Source organism: Manacus vitellinus, unplaced genomic scaffold (assembly GCF_001715985.3).
Source record: "Manacus vitellinus isolate BGI_N305 unplaced genomic scaffold, ASM171598v3 scaffold_4_pilon, whole genome shotgun sequence".
In the NCBI taxonomy this organism is placed as follows: domain Eukaryota; kingdom Metazoa; phylum Chordata; class Aves; order Passeriformes; family Pipridae; genus Manacus; species Manacus vitellinus.
In genome coordinates this window covers 43,595,442-43,617,228 of record NW_021940604.1, presented here as the reverse complement: position 1 = coordinate 43,617,228, position 21,787 = coordinate 43,595,442, and the positions used below count along the sequence as shown (strand labels likewise).

The 21,787-nt window shown below is 37.4% G+C and overlaps 1 protein-coding gene across 3 annotated transcripts in view; it reads right to left on the bottom strand.

Annotated features, from left to right (window-relative positions):
* Positions 1–21,787, bottom strand: part of DST (dystonin) — a 277,490-nt gene that overhangs the window by 23,048 nt on the left and 232,655 nt on the right. For all 3 annotated transcript variants that reach the window (XM_029962798.1, XM_029962799.1, XM_029962797.1), the window contains 13 exons: positions 21,394–21,495; positions 19,253–19,354; positions 18,179–18,352; positions 17,246–17,401; positions 14,856–15,053; positions 14,223–14,351; positions 10,975–11,145; positions 9,872–10,027; positions 9,443–9,649; positions 7,652–7,771; positions 3,870–4,039; positions 1,788–1,947; positions 557–751 (listed from right to left, as the gene is read on the bottom strand). In XM_029962798.1, the coding sequence (XP_029818658.1) occupies positions 557–751; positions 1,788–1,947; positions 3,870–4,039; positions 7,652–7,771; positions 9,443–9,649; positions 9,872–10,027; positions 10,975–11,145; positions 14,223–14,351; positions 14,856–15,053; positions 17,246–17,401; positions 18,179–18,352; positions 19,253–19,354; positions 21,394–21,495 (2,040 nt within the window). The remainder of the gene's footprint in view (positions 1–556; positions 752–1,787; positions 1,948–3,869; positions 4,040–7,651; positions 7,772–9,442; positions 9,650–9,871; positions 10,028–10,974; positions 11,146–14,222; positions 14,352–14,855; positions 15,054–17,245; positions 17,402–18,178; positions 18,353–19,252; positions 19,355–21,393; positions 21,496–21,787) is intronic.

The following is a 21,787-nucleotide window of genomic DNA, read 5'->3' as shown; positions in this document are numbered from 1 at the left end:
TTTGGAAACAATACAGATAGATCTATTTGTTTGGGACTGGTATCAGACAGTATTGACATACACAGACTGTTCTAACTCCTGAGTGCACTCAGCACAACTATCTTTCCTGCAATGTAATTCACTTTGCATTGTAATTGTGCCAATGTAAACAAGTTTTCAATAGAGAAATTTACTTCTTTCCAATAAGGTACAAAAAGCATAACTACGATTGCAATCTCCAGCTACTTGTGAATGGGGCATAGTTCTTAATCATCCTTCATGTTTGACTGCAACTTCAGTGATTTCCTTAGATGGTAAGGTCTTTGAAACATTTGTTTTGCATTTGTGGTAGAGACTAATAATAACATTAATAATAAATGCTAAGAGGCACTATTTATGTGCCGTGGTAAAGGGATGGAGACCAGGTAAGCAATGCATGAGCAAGAAATTAGTATTTTCAAATGAAATGGAAGTGAATGACATTAAGTGAAAATGAAATTAAATTTTTGGTAACTAGACTGCAAGATATTTTCACTAGTTCTCACAGAGTACACGTAGTGACAGTAGTATTCCTTACCTGCCGAAGAGCCTGTTCCAGTCGTGTTTGCTTGGATACTGACAGGGCACAAACTGTCTCCCAGCGAGTGCTTAGCTCCTGCATTTGAACTTTGACCCAGGAAGAGTCATCACGACTGCCTTCTATCAGCTCCCTCGCAGAGCGCTTCAGAGCCTGGACACTACTTGTTCTTTTTCCCAGCTCCTTCTGGAAAACCTAGGCACCATCAAATATATTTGAAATGTTTAACTCATTGAGGCGTACTTATGCAAAAAATAACAAAAAACTACTGGTTATGAGAAGAAATCAAATAAGAAGAAATGTTCACATTAGTAGATGGAACAAGCTCCAGTTACATAAAGGAAGCTCTTAAAAGAAGATACGGCAATTATAATATACCATGCCACTGACTACAACTTACTTGTGATACACAATGGGATTTCAGAAGCAATTGCAGCATATTGCAGCCTAATTTTTATAGACAACCCATGTTTCCAAACACTTTTTTCATGAGGGACAAAATCTTCTCCTCAGTGACTGAAAGTCAGTGGTGGATGAACAGAAGGACCTTTACCTCACGATCTTCCCAGGCTCCAGAGTTCTGCCTATGTGTTGCCTTTGCAATACAAGTAACTTCAACAGTCATTTCTTGTGACATACTGAACTGCAAAACTGGGATTCAAAGGCAAAGTCCAACATCTCCTACTTGCTCTCATCTCCTAAACCATTTCAGTAACAAAATAGTGCAGCTTTCCAATGCAAGCTTCCTGGTTCATGGTCTAGTTGAAATCTGTGCATAACTCAAGCATTGCAACTACTTTGCTTGATAAATACACAGCAGCCCCACAGGTCTGAAAGGCTGCTGCAGTCATGACAAGTGCACTGGACATTTGGTTAACAGATGGACTAAAGAAAGAGCTGTCTGCCCCAGAGTTTTCCGGTAAAACAATTTTTGCCATCTCTTGCTCATAGACACATATTTATAAACGCATACTTGTGATTTGACATGACATTCATAAATACACAGGACAGCACCATTAAATGGACTATCTCAATGGTAACTGGTGTCAATGAGTCACTAGGAGCTGTCCTCTTTCATGTATGTTTTATAGCATTTTCTATTGTTGATTATGTTTGTGTTACAAAACTATTCCATATTTCTAAAAATTACAGAATAGTCAGAGATAAAGACAGCATTAAAATGTTACACTTACAACCAGTACAGTAATTAAAAAAGTATTTTTGGAATTACCTTGTGATTGTCAATCAGGTTCATCACTAAATCAATGTCTCCATGTACTGGCTGATCTTCTGCTAGTTGAGGTTCAATTTTGTATAACCAGTCAATGAGAGCTTGCAGAGCATCAGTAAACTGTCCCGAAAATAACAGGGCTTCCTCCAGTTTATTTTGCCTGGGAGGGGAAAAAAACCCCAGAACACACACACAAAATAATTATTTATACACTTTAAGAAAACATTTTCAGCATAAAATAACAGAATCATAGAATCATGACAGTTAGAAAAGACCAGCAAGATCATTAAGTCCAACTGTTAACCCAGCACCACTACGTTCACCATAAACCATGACCCCAAAGTGCCACATCCACACATCTTTTGAACACTTCCAGGGATAGTGACTAAGCCACTTCCCTGGGCAGACTGCTTCAATGCTTTACAACCCTTTCAGTGAAGAAATTTTTCATAATATCCAATCTAAACCTCACTTGGTACAATTTGAGACAGTTTCCTCTCATCCTGTCATTTGTTACCTGGGAAAAGAGACTGATCCCCATCTGACTACAAACTCCTTTCATCTACAAAGCAATAAGGTCCCTCCTGAGCCTCCTTTTTCCAGACTAAACACCACCAGCTCCCTCAGCCACTCCTCATCAGACTTGTGCTCCAGACCCTTCACCAGCTCCATTGCCCTTCTCTGGACACACTCCAGCATCTCAAGTTCTTTGTTGTGAGGGGTTCAGAACTGGACACAGCACTCAAGGTGTGGCCTCACCAGCGCCAAGTTGTCAGAGACTGAAACATTTAATGACTTACAGATTCTAAGATCACCAAAAGACTTTTGCAAACTGGAAAGAAACAGCTGCTCACCCAGCAAAGCCCACCCCTCCCTGAATACTGCCAAAGGGCCTTCAAATCAGGTAAGGGGGTGCCATTGTCCAGCAAACTGGATCTCCAGATAACAGAAGAGGCAAATCCTGCGAAGTGGGACAATCCCTCTTATCATGCCAATGTCTTCCCTTTACATAATTCTGTACATCTAGCCTCGGCTATGCACGTCAAATATTGGACCATGATGGATCCTGAATGATGCTGACACAATAGGCAGCTGCAGCTCTTTTACAAGATGTCAGAGAATCAGTGACATGTCCCATGATACTATCCACTGTAAAACTCCCCGCCCCAGGGAGGTACAAGGCGTTCTCATCTGAGTTAGAAGTGTACAATAACTCATAACATCTTTGAGTTTTGGCGGGGGGGGCTTCCCCCAGCCCCAACGGATCAAGACCACCACTTCAACCAATAGACGTGGAAGCTGCAACTATCAAGTTTCATAGCTGCATCCTGTGGGTGGTGACTATATATAAGTCTTTCCATCCTTATCCTTTCTTTCCCTTTCTCTCCCTTATGTATTTCCTTAAGTGTTATCTTTATGCTTTAATATTGTTATGCTTTAATAGCTCTATATTGCTATGCTTTATTGCTATAGGTGCTTTAACATTGCTGTGTTTTAATAGTGCTATACTGCTACGCTTTAATGTTGCTATATTGCTATAGATGATAACACCCAAAACAGCAACATACCTGTTCACAAAATTGTTCTAAAATAAACCCTACATATGTATGTTTACAAACACAGATTATTAGTGTCATTTCACTCTAATCCACCCCAAGGGATTTATTAATAAGAACCTGGGTTACCCTCCCCTTCTGGAGCAGGCTGCAACACGAGTACAGGGCAATGATCATTGCCCTGGTTCTGCTTGCCACACTATTGCGGATACAAGCCAGGATGCCATTGGCGTACTGGGCCATATGGATATGCTGCAGGCTAACATTTTGTCAACCAGCACCTCCAGAGAACTTCAATCAGTTTCCCTTTTTAAAGGACTCTTCCTTCCCCACCCTCCCCCTACCCTTCTTCCATACCAAAAGGAAAGCATGCATTTACAGTATTTTACTGCTTTGACACTCCTAATTATCAAACAAGCTAGCCACTCTGGTTTTACTTTTACACAAGAAAACCCAAAACAGAAGCCAAAAGAATTTTCCTAAGCATTTCTCTTATTTGATTAATAATTAGAGAGTTTTCATTTACCTTTCCACTGACTTTCCACAAATTGTATCCCACTTATCCCTTAGTTCACTAAGCATATCATCAAGTTTCAAATTGTCATCAGCCAAGGTGGTTTTCTCTTTCAAGGAACGTCCAGTTCTATTCGTGGTATCATACACAGAATGTTTGGCACCAAGAGATTTCTGAAATTCCTACACATATGGAAGAAAAGGAAAAAAACCATATATCATTAACTGCTTACAGGCCATTGTTAATTAATTTTTGACATACTATTTGCAATGTTAATTGTAAATGTTGCTGCAAGAATATTTTAAACTTACTGCAAAATTTCTATGCTAGTGCCACAGTGCACCTGAAATTATGTGGGGCTTGACACCGGCAGACCCCTGCTTTTTGTCCTTCTCTGGGAATGTAGCTCTATGCCTACTGGAATAACTTCCACAAAATCCCTCCTTCGGTGAGGGCAATGATTCCTGTCCTACCATAATATTCCCAAATTTCAGCAAGGGGTGCCTGATAGTGAAAGAACTGCTACTTTGGGAGCCATTAACTGAGCATTCTTCACACTACATTCTTACAAACTAGGATTTCAAGCCACTTGTAGAGCTCTCCAAGAGCTACAGAGGTTATTCTGGTTTAGCTCAACATGGGCAAGCTGGGAAACCTCCAACCACAAGCCTTTAACTCTCTTAAGATTGAAACATACTATAATTGGGAACAACTGTATGCCACAAGTGTAGATCCAGGCACAAGTCAGGTGACAGCCCCGTAACTCTGTGCTAGAAATCAAGATCACCAGCAGGTTTCTGTGCCCAGGGACTTTGAACAATGACAGTGACACAGCAGTTGCATCTGCCTGCCAGCTCTGACAGGTCCTTCTGCACAGACCCTCTGGAAGCTTTCCACAGGCACAGTGGAGCACACAGAAACGCAGTTCATCTGATACCACAGAGGAATTAACCAACTGACAGAGTAAATAACTAAATAAAGGAACACTCCCAAAAGACAACACCAGCTCAACACAGCAGCTTTGAAATGGCAGAAATGCTTGAAATATTTTATTTTACACCTTCATGAACCACTAGCAGGAAATCAGTTTAAAAAATCATAAATCACAAGTGCCCTTTAAGGAAACTCTTATATATAGAATCAAGTATTCTTCCCCCCCCCTTTTTTCTGTTACAAAAAAAAAGCAACATCTGCTTTGTAATTTAGTTTTTCCTCACTGTCCTTTTGTTTTCCTCATATAAAACAAGGAAACAAACTTCAAGAAAGAATATAATTGTCAAGTTAGCACTAGAGTAAAAATAAATAACATATTCATAATAACCAGTTTTTTATAAAAGTTCCTTCAATATAAACAATACGTCTATGCTTCTTTTATTTGATGGAGTTTGTTAACTACTTAACACTACATGCACAGTGTTACTAGATTTGCACCAGGAAATACAATTAAATTGTTGCCAGAGAAGGATCATACAGGAAAAACGGATTTAAAGGTGAGCAAAGGGTTGCAGTCATGCAGTTCATTCCTTGAGAGACTACATCATATCTTCTTTCATTTGATTTCACAGGCGTGTAACTGAAAGTAGATTTTAGTTTAAGCTGCCAGGAGCAGACAAGTAAGTTAATTACTGAGATTACGCTCATCTAGCTACCTTCCTTCTAAGGAAGATGGGCACATACAGATAAAATTAGCCAGGTTCATATAAATTTACTGTAAGGAACACTCAGCATTAGCACAGGAATAGATTGGGTGACCTAATATTGCTTTTTCCATTCCTGACTCCTAAAAATGAAAAAAAATTCTGATAAACAGACCATGAATAACCCCCAAAAGTCCCTGGCAACACACTAGATATGAGTGAGAGAGAAAACATATTATCTTGGCTTTTCTTTTTCAGGGACTTTTTTTTTTGGCAGTAACAGCTGGCAAAAAGCGAGTCCAAATTATTGCTTACAGCATGCATTCAATTTGGATAGCAAAATCTTTAACTAAATGGAGCAAGGAAACCTTCAAGGCTGGAGAGAAAAGACAAAGACAGACACGGGGTACATGTGGGAGTGGAAGGAAAAGACTCAAAATACAAGGAAGGACATTGCAGTGCTGGGAGGTTTGACAACTCATTAAAAAACAATTGAGTTGATTTCTTGAGGGGGTGGTGTTTGAAGTTTGAAGTTACAAAGTTCACAGAACTCCCTCTGTCACACACATTCATCTTTTTTCCTCCAGATCACCAGTTTCAATCCTTATGTCCCTGTAGCACATTTCATCCCATTCCTTAACAAGATTCAAGCAACTCAAGCAGAAATGCTCTGCAGGCATTTTATATGAAAGGAGCTATATCAATGACAGAAAGGATGAGTCTGCCAATCCATGTGAGGAAGCTTGGGTTCATAAAACCTGTAGGTATAAGGTAAATATCAAGTTTATCAAGTTTAACATTTCTGAAGAGGGGAGAAGAATACAGGTAGGAGAAAGTCCTGAAAGGACCTCAAAGCAAAGTCACAAAGTGTTGACCATACTCGTTAGGTAAATATATAAATATATGAACATATAATGAAAAAGAGGAGTGAAAGGATTAGAAGATTAAGAGTCAGAGGAGACAAGAAAGACTGTCCTAACAGCAAGATTCCCTCTTGCCAGTTCCCATCACCAACTTCAAATTCTGGCAACAGCAGCAATCCCAAAACAAACTGAAATTGCAGAGTCAGCATAACAGAATGTCAACGTAGGTTTTATCTAAAAGTTTTAACAGCAAACACAGGTAAAGTACTTTTGCTTGACCAACAGTCAGCTTTCTCACAGACCGATGCAGTAACAAATCATTAATATACATGACAAAACTTGTTGGAGGTAAGAGCAATCACCAGAAGCTACAGCAAAAATAAAACGTTAGATATGTAAACTTTTGGGGATATTGTGCAGAATGAAAACATAGGAGTAAATAGAGAACCATAAAACTGACATGAAAAGTAAGTATGTGCCAAAATGTAGAAAATGAACAGTCTTTCAATATTCTGTCTCTGATGAAACTGCTCCATGAGAAATATTAAGACACAATCATATCTCTGAGGATTCTATCACTCACTCACTTGGTTCTCAATAATATATTATGCCAGACATTTTAGAGAAGTAAAAATGAAGTAAAGACTACTTCAGCCTTCCCTTTTGCTCTGTGTCTGCTAAAATTATCAAGCTTTTACATTATCATTACATGTCTGAAAAGCCAGGTGAATGAGGGAGATTTTTACATTTTCACCTACAACAGGTGGGTTTGTGAAAAGCTGGTTTCAGAATTTGGAATCCCATGAAGAGAAACCACCTGTGCTATTAATAGTGTTACTGTACTTTCTAGAGGATTTCATTATCATTTCCACTTGACATAAAAAGCTACTGCCAATCAAAATACAAGATTATTTTTCAGTTTTGAATTCATCCTGCAGTATTAAAAGGAAAATCTCAACTCAAATAAGTGGACAGTAAATTTTTGGTATAAATACTGAAAGAAAGCCCCTTCAGAGATTCCTATTCTGAAATGGTATAAATCTGCTTTCCAAAGTTTCCATGATCCTGTATTATTGTCTTTCCTCTTCATTGTTAACCATTCCCCAACATATCAGGAATCGTGAAAAGTGTTTGGGTTTTTTTCACTCAGCCCCTCTTAAAACACCATTTAATTTGATATGAATAAATACTCCAGTGCAGCGAGGCCACAAATCTACTTACTTTGCTGATTGATCAGCACAAGGCTGATAGACTTACCTACATTTCACTTGGCACTTTGCATTTCATGACTCACCTTATGCTGTGCGAGCTGCATTTTTATTTTATCAGGGTCATTTGCAATTTCAAGATCTGAGTCCAGAGATTTCTCAGACTCTTCCAGCCATTCCATAAGTTTGTGCCAGGCTTCATGGAACTAAAGAAAAGTGAGATTTGCATGGATTTTAAAATTCACTGGTTCATAAAACAGTTCAATAACATTAAACTCCAACCAAGACTGGCAGACTTTGACAAGATTTGATGTGTTTTTTCTCCCTGGTCTCTTAAACAGAACCAGTTAAACCACGTGCCCACTGTATTTAGCTTCCCTTCTCCTAAGTGAATTAGCAACCTTTAATGTACAGGATGTGCACACGTAGTATGCATCTGTCAGAGACATATTGGTAACATCTGTTGATGTGTTGGCCATTTAGATTTCTACATTTTTAGTAATGGATAGTAAATACAGAAAGAATGGGGATTAGCTATTGCTTATATAGGACGATAGCAGTAAATCACTGGGGAAAACTTCTGTCTGGATGACTGCCCGAGATTTTCCCTGTAACACCCCTGAATGCTCTCATTATATCAAATGCTATCTTGACGGGCAAGGAACAGATTTTTGATCTTCCTTCCTGTTTTGACGAAAAGAGTACTTTGAGGAAGGAAGCAGGGAAAAACTAAAGATTCAACGAGCTTTCACAAAGTGGCATCCCTTTGGGTTTTCATTTTTCTAAGCTGGTCATTTCTCTCTCTTTTGAAAATTCTTCTTGCTTGGGCTGCCTACACATGAAAGCACAAGAAACTAGTTCAGAAACTTCTCAAGGCTCCTAGACCCTGTTGTTCAGGGCTGTTGATTAGGCCTTGACACTGGTAGCCTTCAGTACTCCTTCAACACTCTACATAGAAAGTTGTCATCTTAATAACACTGTATTCAGCTTTGTAAATGGATATTGAGATGAAATCCATCTTGTTGCAGAACTGCTGGGTGTGGGAATGCACAAGAGAAATGACTGGAAAATAAGTAACGTGATTGGCTTATGGGCTATTGCTCAGAGAACTTCTTGCTCTATGAGCTGAGTGGTGGTAGTGGTGAACATGGGAACATGGTTTGGCTGTGAACATCACCAAATCTTGAATGATCATGTTCACTTGAATAAAAAGAAGCTGGAATTTCCTACTGCCATTTAAACAGATTACATTTCTCTCACACATTTTGTATCTTCTCATTTATCTTTCTCGGTGAGGGAAACATGTATCTAAGGAAAAAACATGAATGCTTCCCAGTGAAGAAAATTGTGAAAAAAAAACCCAAAACAACAACTCTCCAGGTTCATAAGGAAATAAATGGAGATATATTATTACACAGAAGATATTGGTCCAGTAACTAACATAAGAGATTGAGTGATAAGTGATGACTAATAATCAGGGCACAACATAGATCCAAGATGAAAATACTAAGGAATATTCCCACAGATTAGTGAAAAGGGGTCATCACATTCTTTAAAATATATGGGGTTGATTGTGAAATTTCTTTCTGAGGACAGATGGCACTAATACACATCTGGAATCCATGCTGTTACTTTCTTCTTTCAGACTGTCCTGTACTGCAGACAGAAGTCACTGCTCGGGTTGAAAATGACGCTTTCACCTCCCAAATGAAGTGTTCTATGATTGAATCACAGAAATTGCTCCACTAACTCAACACTGTCTGTTACACTAAACCCAGGCTTGCTTTGTAAGTGCTTTAAAGCACCATATTTGTCAAGAATCTGGACGCAATTACAGCTAAGTTCAAAGAGCTGTAAAACAGCTGTTGTCCCATTACCTGTTTGGCTCTTTTCCTTGCATCATCCAAAGCTCTTCCCCTTTCAACTAAGCGTTGAACTACTTTTTCCCATCGGCTCTGTACACTAATAAGCAGATTCTTAATAAGGACAACGTCCTGTTTCTGGCTGAAGTATTTCAAATGCGTTCCAGTTTTGTCCAGTTCTATGATTTGATCTCGATGAGAGTTCACTTCTGTGGCAAAAACCTTGGGAAAAAAGGGAGAAAACTACTCAATACTGTGTTGCTGGGTAAACACTGAAAAAACTCAGTCTGATAAAAAATGATATAGTGAAAAAGACTATAAAATACAATTTTAAAACAAATTAAATGTTTCTCCGAGTGCCAGCATTATAGGGTTCATTTGGACATTGTTACAGTATCTCCACAGAGTGGGAGAAAAACATTACACATCTGTTTCTTTACATACCTTGTGTTCATCAATTTGAAATAAGACAGTGTCCAAGATAAGACTTGGCCGAGAAGCTGCAGTTAGAGTTTGCTCAGCCTGAGTAAGCCAGTTGATGAAATCTTGAAGTGAGTTGTGGAACTCTGTTGCTAAACTGAGGGCTTCTTCCAGTTTGGTCTGTAAAGATAGGTCATACTTTAATAGCAGTTGATACTGTGCAGGGGCTTCGGCCAAGGAAGCCATTTTAGTTCAGTACTTTACAGTAAACCATTTTAGTTGAGCATTTTAAAACACTTTTCCAACTTAAAAGTTTCTGAGTTTTAAAATAACAGCCTACATTTGAGCATATTCAAGGAGATGAACAGAAGAGTAACAACAAAATAATCTATGACAGATGAATAGAAAATACAGCACCTAGTATCAAAATAAGTTTTTTCACATTAGAACATATCTTCTACTACTTAATCCTAATGAGACATATGGATTTATCAATTTCAACATAAAACCAGTAAAATCTCAGAAATCTAAGGTGGCGGTGCACTTGAAAGAGCCTCAAGGAGGTCATCAAACTTGCACTAAACAAAGAATAAGTTTTCCTAGACCACTTCTTTTTATTAAAGCTCAACTGTCATTTTGGTGTTGTCACATGTGTGGTGCATATCAGTGAAATCATGCTATTGTTCTGTTAGAACAGAAGGTAGTCACTTAAGTAAGTGGTAAAAGGCCAAGAGTTTGGGAATTTTAAGAAAAAATGGATAAAAACTAGAAAAAATAATGCAGAAATTCTGTACTGAGAAGGAGGTAAACTTGAACGATCATTGAGTCTCTCCTGTCTACGATTATTGCAATAAAAACCGGAAAAGCCCTAGTCCTACTACATGAGCATTAACAGTATCAGTTAATGTATTTCTATAGAACAGACTTGAGCCATTCCCATCCATCTTCTCCCTTCCAAGTATGGGTAATTAACTTCTTGAAACTCATTTTTCTCAGTACTTTTTAAACATTCTGCCTGGCTTTACAATTGGTTTTAAATATAAAAGATCAAGCACGCATAAGAGCACTGATCATTAACACCCTTAAACACATGATTTACACTTCCATTTTTATGTAAAAACACATACTTTTCTTTCACTGAGCTTTGTTTGCACAGATTCCCATTTTTCTTTTAAGTTATTTATGTCCTGCTCAACGTTTGTTTCAGTAGTCTCTGGGCATCTTGCAAGCATTTGCTGGCCTTTCTGCATTAGACACTTATATGTCTCCTCTTTGGCTTCAAAGGCAGCACAAAGTTCCTGAATAAAGAAAGCACCAAAAAACAAGTAAGGTAGAAATTCAATACTCTTTCTAAATGCCAGTATACCATTTATTCCTCTCCCAACATTTAGTAGGTATGATTAAGACTAATAAAGGAAACATATGTAATTCATAAAACCCCAAATGAGCAAAGAAAGGGCCCAGTTCTTCAGGAAATGAGAACTTGTATTGTCTGTCAATATCTTCTCTGAGATCCAAAGCTTGGCAAAGAAAGTACTACGCACTTATTACACAAGAGTTGCTACAGCTTGGTTGGTTTAAAGTCCATCTGTAGCCAAAACACAAGAAGTGTCAGTATTACACAGTGTGCTGAAAGCCCAGACCTCCAACATACACCTTCAAAAGTGGGTGGGACAACTTGGGAGGGTTGTTCTATTGTACATTGTCTGTTTTGGCTGTATCCTCCTTCACTTGTTAGGCATGAGCACTGAAGACATTTCAGACATAGAAAACAAGCTGGAATAATAACGGTAACATATGTTTTACCTGTTCACTATTTTACTAATGATGCATTTTTAACCATGTTAAAAGTAAGCTGGCAAAAGTCTGGGACCTCTCATGCCACACTCTCACTCAAATGGGTAAATCCAATATTTCTAACAGACAAACCAAAATGCACAAAGTTGCTGCAGATGCCCAAATGACGACTGTCTTCCAGGAGATGAGGAATAAATAGTTTGCAAATAAGAGGAAAACTACTTTTTCCTCTGATTCCCAGGAGAAAAGCCCAAACCAAACACTTTCTTTGGGTTGAGAGACAAGGTACGTAGGGCTTTACCTGATCAAATAGGAGGGCAAAGCAGGAAGCAGGTTTAATCATGAGCTTAAGATTTTGACAGGACAGAAAGCTTCTTTGCTTTCTTTCTAAGGACTGTGAAAAGTGGTGTCACCTAGTCTGCTTCCTCCTACACTCCCAACCTTCCTAGAATATTTCTGGTTTCCATAACTCCACAGAACATCTTACTGTCCTGCAGCACAAGAACCCCTCAGAAGTAAACACAAGAAGCACAGCACAGGTGAGACAAGGCAAAGCAGGCATAGTTCCAAACACAGGGGCTGGGCTCAGCCTGACACAACGGCCCACTACAGTGGTTAATTTTGCAGTACAGTCACACTCTCCAAAGGGCAGAAGCAATTAAAGTTATTTTCAGGAAGAAACTTAGAACAATGATTGTTTTAAGAAAAGGAGAGGGATGTTCTGAGCAGCACTGGGACAGATAAAAAGGCCTCTTTTTAAGCCCCTTTCCTACTGGTGCCCTGTAACGTCTCTTCATATCTTTTGTTTTCCTGGAGCTGCCTTAGCTGGAAATGAAGCCCAATCTCAACTCCATTTGTGAGCTAATTATGGTTGAAGGATCTTTTATTCATATCCGTAGAAACAGGTCTTATACACAAGAAGATGGTTCATAACTTTATTTCCAAAGAGAAACAAATCAAAACAGTGCAAAACTTCCTCCTTCAGTTTCACGTCAGAAATGGTTTGTATCACTTAGGACCAAGTTTGAATTTGGAACTTATGATGACCAGTAGTCAATATGACACTGGCCTCAACATTTCAGCCACAAAAAAATAAAAGAGGGAGAGAGAACTAACACATATATGCACATAAGGTTTAACTAAAGAAAAATCAAGTTCTTTATTTTAAAGGTTGATAACAGCCAATGCCTGAAGTTATATGATGGCCACCAGTATAGTAACAATCTGTTAAAGTGTTCATGTACAGTTAGGGAAGGATTGTACATCTAAAATACATATTACTGGGGACAGCCAGACTTGGTCCAAATATAATACTACATTCAGTTTAAAGGTCTTTTTAACTAATCAGTCTGTAAGCATTGTAGGTATAGAACATTTGCATAGCAAAAGAATGTAGTAAAGAAAATTCTGAAGCTTTCAATGGAAAAATTTTGGGTCCTGATCTGACTAAGTCCAGGATGAAAAAAGCAAAGAGCTCTGCTGACTTTCAGGGAATTGTAATTGTATCTCACCCTCACAGGGAATAAAAAAAAAAAAGCTCTTTTCTTCCTTTTTTTCCCCTTTAGGACAAAAAGAGAAGGATCAGAGGGGTTCAAAACCACAGGATTATTTCTGTGTTTTGATCTAGCTTCCTGTTATAACTGATTTTAAAACTGTAAATTAAGTTTCTTTCTCAATTATAGTTACTGGCAAATTTTGGCAGAAAAAGAGGAAGGAAAAAAATGTGCCCATGTTGGTGAGCAATGACCTTTAGCATCATTCCAAAATAAAATCTTATTTTTAATGCTTTGACAATGCAGCATTCTAATGGAAACTGTGTCAGGCATATTCGAGTTCAAGGACAGTTCAGTAAATACCACTGTTACATCTGAGCCAGGAGTTCAGAAGTTTAGATCACCAGAAGTTTATATCCTGGTCTAATGGCATAGCATGATTTTACATAAATGGAGCACTATGAACCACCTTCCTTTGGGTTAAGAGATCAAGTTTAAGTGTCTTTTTTTAAGCTCTACGGTTCTATGGGAGCAGAGAAATCCATGGAATGTTTCTTAAAGAGAAAGAAAGGGAATAATTCAGGCATCCTGGTCAGTTTGACATTTCTAGTTAAAGCACAGGTTCTATGAGCCAGTAGCCCTTCTTACTTCTATGCTAATGATGTCAGCTTTGGTTAGGTAAGGAATAAAGGATCAAGTCTCTTAAGTCAAGGTTCAATAAATGTGGGCCGCTTTTAGGTTCATCTTCAAATCTTAGAAAAAGCATTAATTTACTTACGGGGTCAGAAGAGAAAAGAAATCACTGAAAAATCTGCAAACATCTTCTGTTTTTCTTTCCAAGAATAAGGATGCAAAAGCTATTTTATTTGTCTCAACACGATTAATGGTTCAGCTTTGGGCATATGTCCCAATAGACTACTAAACTACACCGGAAATAAGTGCTGTTTTGAATGTTATTAAATTTTTATAAGATACTGTACAGACATGGTGATATATAGAACGTGCTCCATATGTACCAAAAACACTCTTGAAAGATGGTTAGTTCTGAAATACAAATTGCAAAGCATTCTAATACTGATACTTACCATATGTGCATTAAGCTGCTCTCTTGCTGTTTCTGGTAAGCCTCCAACAGGTTTTGATGCCAACAGCTGACGTTCAGTATCTGTCAGCCATTGCTGCAGATCTTCAACTTCACCATGGAAACCTTGCGCCTAAATTACACCATATCATTTTAGACCTCACTTAAAATGTTCTCCATTCTAATACCAGCTTAGGTGCATAAGTAGACTGGCAACAGATTTAATCAGATATTTGTAATAATCAAATGAAATGAAAGGGGAAGAAAAAAAAAGAAAAAAACAGACCAAAATATAAACTAGCTCGATTCAATCTGAAGGAAAAAACCAAAAAACATGGAAATCTTGAAAGCAAGCTAAATGACCTAATGTGAGACCAATGTTTTCCCTGAATAATATACCAATACAGAAATTTCACCCTTTAAAAACATGTAGACCAAAAGCTGAAGTCTTGTTTCAGCAATAAAAGAGACAGAGGCCAGCTGCAGAAGATACAGCTGGATTCAAACTTTCTCCAAATTCAGGAGTGTCTGCATTATGGTTTTGATTTAGGCGAACTTCTAATACGTGTATCAATGTATTTCATGTAAAAAGACACTTTTTCTGAATTATTTCTATATTTGATCATTTCCTGTTCACCTGGATCAAGGCACTGTCCAGCTGCTGTTTCCTTTGTTCTGTTTTTTCCAACAAGTTTTGCCAGCGCTGATTCAGGAGTTCCAACTTGCTCCGTAAATTACTTGCTTCTTCAACAGCACTCGACTCAATCAGGTCATTTCCTGCTTTTTTAACAGCTTCCACGGTAGACTGATGAGCTAAAACATCATTTTGTAGCACCTACAATTGTAACACAGCATGTAAGACTGGCCATGTTGGTAAATTACTGAATGAAGGCAATCACAGTGACTGAACTAGTTGCAGTCCAGTGACAACAGTTTAACATCAGCACAGGTATTAGCACTTAAAGCTAGTAACTAAGGCCTCTTCAATCAAAAGCACTAAAAGGACCATTCTGCCAAAATGCCAAAGTTTATTTTTGTATCTTGGAAAAAATAATATATTCCCTCTGAATACACATGTTTCTGAAATTATCAAAGGTTTCCAGTAGCCCTAGGGAAGAGTTATTTCTTCACTTTTCTTAATTTATGACATACTTTTCTTTAATATGATTTTTCTTTGAATACTATGTGCCCACTGTGCTCTACAGCAACCTGACTGCCACAATATCTTTTTATGCATTTCATGGCTCATTTCACATGAGTCAGGGTACTAGGACACTTGAGCTGTGCTAAAATCTGGGGAATACACCACACGAGCTTTTCCATCTGCTTAAAAGCCCATTATCACCAACCATAGTAAAACCACACAAGGCAAAAAGGACATTTGAGAAACAAATTCTGTTTTCAAAAGGACAGGGGAGGAAAAGAAGGTGTTAATATAGAACAAAAAAGAACAGAAAGAGAAAAATAAATAAGAAAAATGTTTGGGAGGGGAATGGTAAACCCTATCTAAGAAATTCAAGTTCATGACTACTGACTTCTATTGAGACTTACCTCAAATGCTAGCATATGGAAAAAATATAAAGCTAAATACAAAGGAATTGTAAAATAAACTATATACAGCACATAATGAAACAGCAAGTCACAAGTAGCCCTTGAATACAAAACATCCATCACATTTACTTTAAGTCTTTTAAGCTAAGCACTAGAAGATCATTATTATTTTATTCTCCTAATGGTTAAAAAAGGGATATCCACAGAAGCAGATGCATCTTTATCCCTTCCTTCCTGCTGAGACTCACTAAGAACAAGGTCTATTCTTTCCAAAGTTATTCAAGGGATGGATGTTTTTCCAGGCTACCACAGGATGCACTACTGTGTGAACTTTCTAACCTATAAACTCTGTATTATGAAAAGGGAAGTAGATTCATTCATGTGTTTGCTGAAGTTCTTCATCACAGACATAAATGATGTCTGGATGCTTCTTCACTAGTAAAACACTTCCATTAGGTACAAATATAAAAGGTTCATGGAGCAGAACCTGGTTTTGTAATTCTATTTACTTTGTTTTGAAAGGGCCTGTTTGTAACAGTAGTCAAACAGGCCATGTAGATATTGTGCTCCGCTCAAATTCCAACTAACCACACAGAAGCCTTCAGAAGCTGCATAGCTGCATTAACACAGACAATGAAAATACCTTAATTATCTGTGTACTGTCAATTTCAATCAGTTCTTTCAAAATCCAAAATGAACTCTGAATACTTTTCACATCATATGCAGGGCAAAAATTAAATGGCAGATTTAAAAGGAGAGGCTATATGAGGTTAGATTAAAATCTTCAAACCTAGAAAGAATATATCATCATGAACTGCACTGTCACACAAAGAGGTAGGGAAGATTTCTCACTCCTGGGAGATACTCTTCAAAACAAAGAAATAGTGGAAGCATTCTTCCATGGGCTCCAAAGTCACAGTGATGAGTAAAACTACTAAACCAAAAAACTAAAAAGTTAACCCTACATTGTAAGTAACAAAGAAAAAAAGATGAGGGGTTTAGAGATTTTCACAGAAGCATTCTCCGTGTTAGCTGGACCCAACTGACATACAATTCGGCCGAATTCAGAACAACAAATCACTACGTTCTGAGAAGGAAGAAAGAACCAGAGATCTGCAACAGTTGTGCAGTTTGTGAAACCTGGCTTAAACAAAAATAATCAAGGAGTTTATTGCTTCATGGAGAGTAGCAGGTGCAGTAACTTTTGAGTTCCCTAGGTCAACTGAAGGTGATTAGAGGTGGAGACTGGGGTGAGCAGCTCTTTTTTGGCTAAAACCTATGCCACTTGCATAGCATATGCAAGAAAGGAAGGAATGTGGAGGAGTAAGAGGAAAGATACTATTTATTCCAAGCCTGCATTTCAGCTATAATCCACATCGTGGAAATTTATGTAGAGAATTATCAAGTTTTACAAGACTCATCCCGAAGATAAATATCAAAAGAACATTTCAGTTAATATTCATTATAATTACATACATGATGTTTGGCAAGTTCAATTTCAATAGCCTTGGGGTCTCCACCCACGGGTTTCTGTTCATTCAGCAGGTCTTCTGTATGTGTCAGCCATGTCAGTAACTCATCCAGGGCATGCTGGAACTGCCCCAAGGCTAACAAGGCACCTTCCAGCTTGTGCTATAGTAAAAATAAAATTTACCATAAAATAGTTTCACAGTGCTATTGAATTGTCTTATATTACCATTAGTCACCATAATCCAGAGCAGAGTCCATGCATATGATAGCATAAAAACCAGGGAGAAACAGTTATCCAGCGCAAGCAATTGCTTTACAATTAAAGCTGAGTTGGCAATTCCACTGTGAAGCCTTACATTCCAGGCTTAAATTCCTGACATTGGAAGAAGCCATGCAACTAGGGCAGAGTTAACTTTGAAGGTTCTCTCATCAGGTATGTCAGTAGTTTTTCATCACTAAAACATAATTTCAAATATAAATGCAATTCAGTGCATGATCTTTTTAAAATCTTTTCTTTGTCATGGAATGATTCAGTTTAGAAAAAATAGTACACTACAAAGCACTGCATCTTTAAATCTCTCAGTCTGATAATATATGGAAAGAACACTGAAATAGTTAAATATTAAGTTGTTGGGGTTTTTTTCAAGTGCTCAGTTCAGCAGCTAATATTACTTTTGCCCATATAAACATGTTTTCAACTGCTACCAAACAAAATAATAATGATTCAATGGGCACTGCTGATAGAGAATTTAAAAAGGGTTTTTTTAAAAAAAAAACAAAAAAACTCCTCAATGAATTGTAAAATTCAAATTCTATTACATATAGTTCTGTAATTTCCAAACTAAAAGGAATGTGTAAATTAATATAAACATTATACATAAAGATCTTTTTGCAGAAATCTGAGTCATGAATAAAGCCCCCACCTCCAAGCATATTTACCTGTCTACTTATAATTTTTTCTTCTAGACTGTCCCACAATATTTTGAGCTCTGAGAGAGGGTCTTGAACCGTGTGCTTGTCACTCTCCTGTGTTACCTTCTTCAGCAATAGTTCTGCCTGATGGTTTAGTCTTTCCATTTCTATCTGCTGTTGATAAGCTTCTGTCTTAAATTGCTGTGGTAAATAGAAAAAGAATACAAATAAATGTATCACAAGTAATTCTATAATTCTGTGTTCTAGCTCTTGTGACTGTAAGGGGATAATGCTTTAAACTTCAAATGGAATTATTCTTCAAAAGAACTGAAAGCAATTTTCCTTTACTAGAACACCCTCTTGGTACACATAACTTGTGCAGCAGTCTGAATACAACCTGCACACATATGTTTTTCTGAACTACGTAAGGTTATGATTCATTTGAAGTTACACCATAAATGAGATAAAACAACCTACCCACAGCCAACAAAATCTATAAGTGAGCAACAAAACCAAGAACATTCTCTGATCGTTATACATCCCTGATTTTTAAATACAGCATAACAGCCTACTAATGTCAGAGGCATATTCAGTCACAGATCCAGACCCATGCAGATAGGTTTCTAAGTTAGCCTGAAAATTTTATTTTCACCTTACTCATGTACTGGGAATGTCATGACCTGTGTGAGTATTTAGATAAAGCCTATAATGGCAGAAGCAAAGCTTTGGAGGCATTTGCTTAGAGCCTCCAAGAATCTGTTCTCGTTAGAAACCAGAAAATATAAAGGTCATAGCAAAAGAACCCTGTACATAATAACCTTATAGCTTTTGAAAGAGAATGAATGATGCCAAAAGTCTTTCTGGGCTATCAGATTGTATTAAAAAATAAAATGGTATTTTCACCAAAATTTGGAATAGACTTTAAAATTAAGCACATTTTAAAATGAAAAGTTTGCAATGAAATATTTGGAAATTTTCATAGAGATTCTTTTTTAGCAGAAATTGAAAATGAAAATTGCTTTTGACCCTCGAAAAATACTAAACAACACAGATAAATGCAGACAGATGGAAATATAAAAGAAATAAATCACTAGTTCATACCTTAAGTTCCTCAGTTTGCTGCTTCACTGTCTCCAGATCTGTTCCAACTGGGGACATAGACGCTAACTTGCCGCCAGCAATGTCTACCCAGTCAAACAGTGCCTGAAAATCACAGAAGGAAATTCAAGTGTGAGCAGAGAAATACCATCATGTTTGAAAGTTGTATTAAGTAAAATATCAGAACTTTTTTTTTCATTCCAAAGAAGGTATTGCTGTGCTCCTTAAAAGAAAATAACTTTCTCAGCAAAAACGTTTCTTTTGCAATACAACAGAACAAATGTCAAGTATCCATGTAACAATTACAGGAATGTACAAGCTGCAAGACTGAATGTACAAGCTGCTGCTTCTATTAGCAGCAACGTTCTCACAGTATTATTCCCACTGAGTTGCACTCTACTTCTTGTGTAAAATCTGCAATTTTTATGAATAACCCTAGAAGGTAAATACAAGACAACTCTCTTCTACAGTTGTTTGGAGTGAAAAAGGAAGGTGGTAGATAACATGCCTTAAATGAGGATTACAAGCAAACTGTTTTTGAAGAATGTTATTTGTGTAAGAAACATGGAACTACGCATTCAGTATATATTAGGTGGTGAAGGACCATAACTGAGCTAGAATGAATCTCCACAGGATAATGCAGTTATAACTTAAAAAAATAAGTGACATCTCCCCAGTTCTGATGCTTTGTGGCTATTTCTTTTGCTCCTGATACAGTGCAGAACCCCAAGAATATTTCACATAGATTAAGAACAGCTGCATCAATCTGCATAATTGCACAGGATAAAAACCACCTCTGCTAGGCCCTTTTCCTCCTGCCTATTATGTGCAGAGATATCATTATGAAGAAAGGCTTAGGGCAACTTGTTGAACTTGCCCACTGCGACACAGTTCGCTGAGAAAAGGAGAACTACCCCCAACACACTCAACACGATGAGGCAGCTGCAGTTAACAATATGTCCACAATACTTTTCATATTGTCTATTGAAATAAGCGCAAGACAGCACTCAAATTCAGTTCTTGCAAAGTACCAAGCTTGTAGGATGTACAATGTACAGTCAAAGGAAATAGAAAGCACTTAAACCAATGGCTATTTTCCTAATTGTCTAGTCAATCTCTGCACAGTATGAACATGGGAGAACTTGGAGAAAAATACTAAGTGAGGATGCACTGCAAAACAGGCATGTTGCATTATTTTAAGCAGTGTTCTGCTGCTTGATCTGCACCAAATACAGAAGTAACTGCCCTCAGTGTCATGTGAAATTTAATTTTAATGATTTTAATGAACCAAAGAAGACAGTAATTTCACCAAGCAAAAAAAAAAATCAAAAAAACTCCAACAGCTCATAAAGAGAAAAGACATAGAATCAAAGAATAATTTGGGCTGGAAGACCTTTAAAGGTCATCTAGTCCAACTCCCCCTTGTGATTTTTTTTTAAACTTCATCAGTTGTAGGAAGTACAATGTACAAGACATCTTAAGAAAACTGAAAAACTGCTGGAATATGTACCTACAGATTTAAAAACGGAATCATCTTCTAAAGTATTGTGATAGGATAAATTATACTGAGTATAATGGTCCAGCAACATTATGTTAATAATATTTTTTGCCTAAAATATAGAAACTTGACTAGTTGACCTACAAAAGAGGTGGAATAAAATTCAAGTCCTTTAACTGTCCTCCATTAAAAAAAAAAAATAGCAGCAAGCTAGTATATGGACTTGTAATCTGTTCCTCTCAGATCATGAAGATGTGTCACAACTTCAACTTGCATAGCATGTGAAGCACTAACTATCACAAGAAAATGTGAGCAGGATTACTATGAACGTGTACTATCAAAACCCCTCTGTTCTTATCAATAAACAAGGAGACATTAATTTTTAATCTAAACACAGTGCAATATATGGACATGGAAAACACAAACGAAGAAAACACCCCAACAGATTTATTCTTTAATGCAAAACCCTCCCCAACAAAATAACCCCAACCAATCTTGAGAAAAAATACCTGCCTCCTGAAGAAAATAGTCACTACAATCAGAGTGATACATTACTTGTCACCTACCTAATCACATAACATTTTTTACTACAACCACATTAAATTGGTTGACTCAAGACTGGGTTAGGTATATCACATCATCTTACCTGCAGTCCATCTTGGTATTGAACAGCTGCCTGCATAGCTTCAGCAAGCTTATCAACCCGTTCTTTCCATGTTTTGTTTAGGGCATCCCAGGCAGAATTCAGCTGCAAGTAAGTGCAATTTACTCCAATGGACAAAAGAATTTTACCGCTGTATAATAAGCATTTACTAATTCTTCACTGATCAATAACACTAATTAACTAAGCATGAATAGTTTGTATTCATTCCATACTAATGCTCTTGTTCTCCCTATCACTGCATATCTAGTTTCTTTCAGAATTCACTAGAGGTTCTGGATTACAAAAGCTCTGTCAATACTGATTGAATATTTTTATTAACATAGAAATTATAGTTAAGAGAGGAAATACTACTAAATCATTTAGAGTTGCATCATTA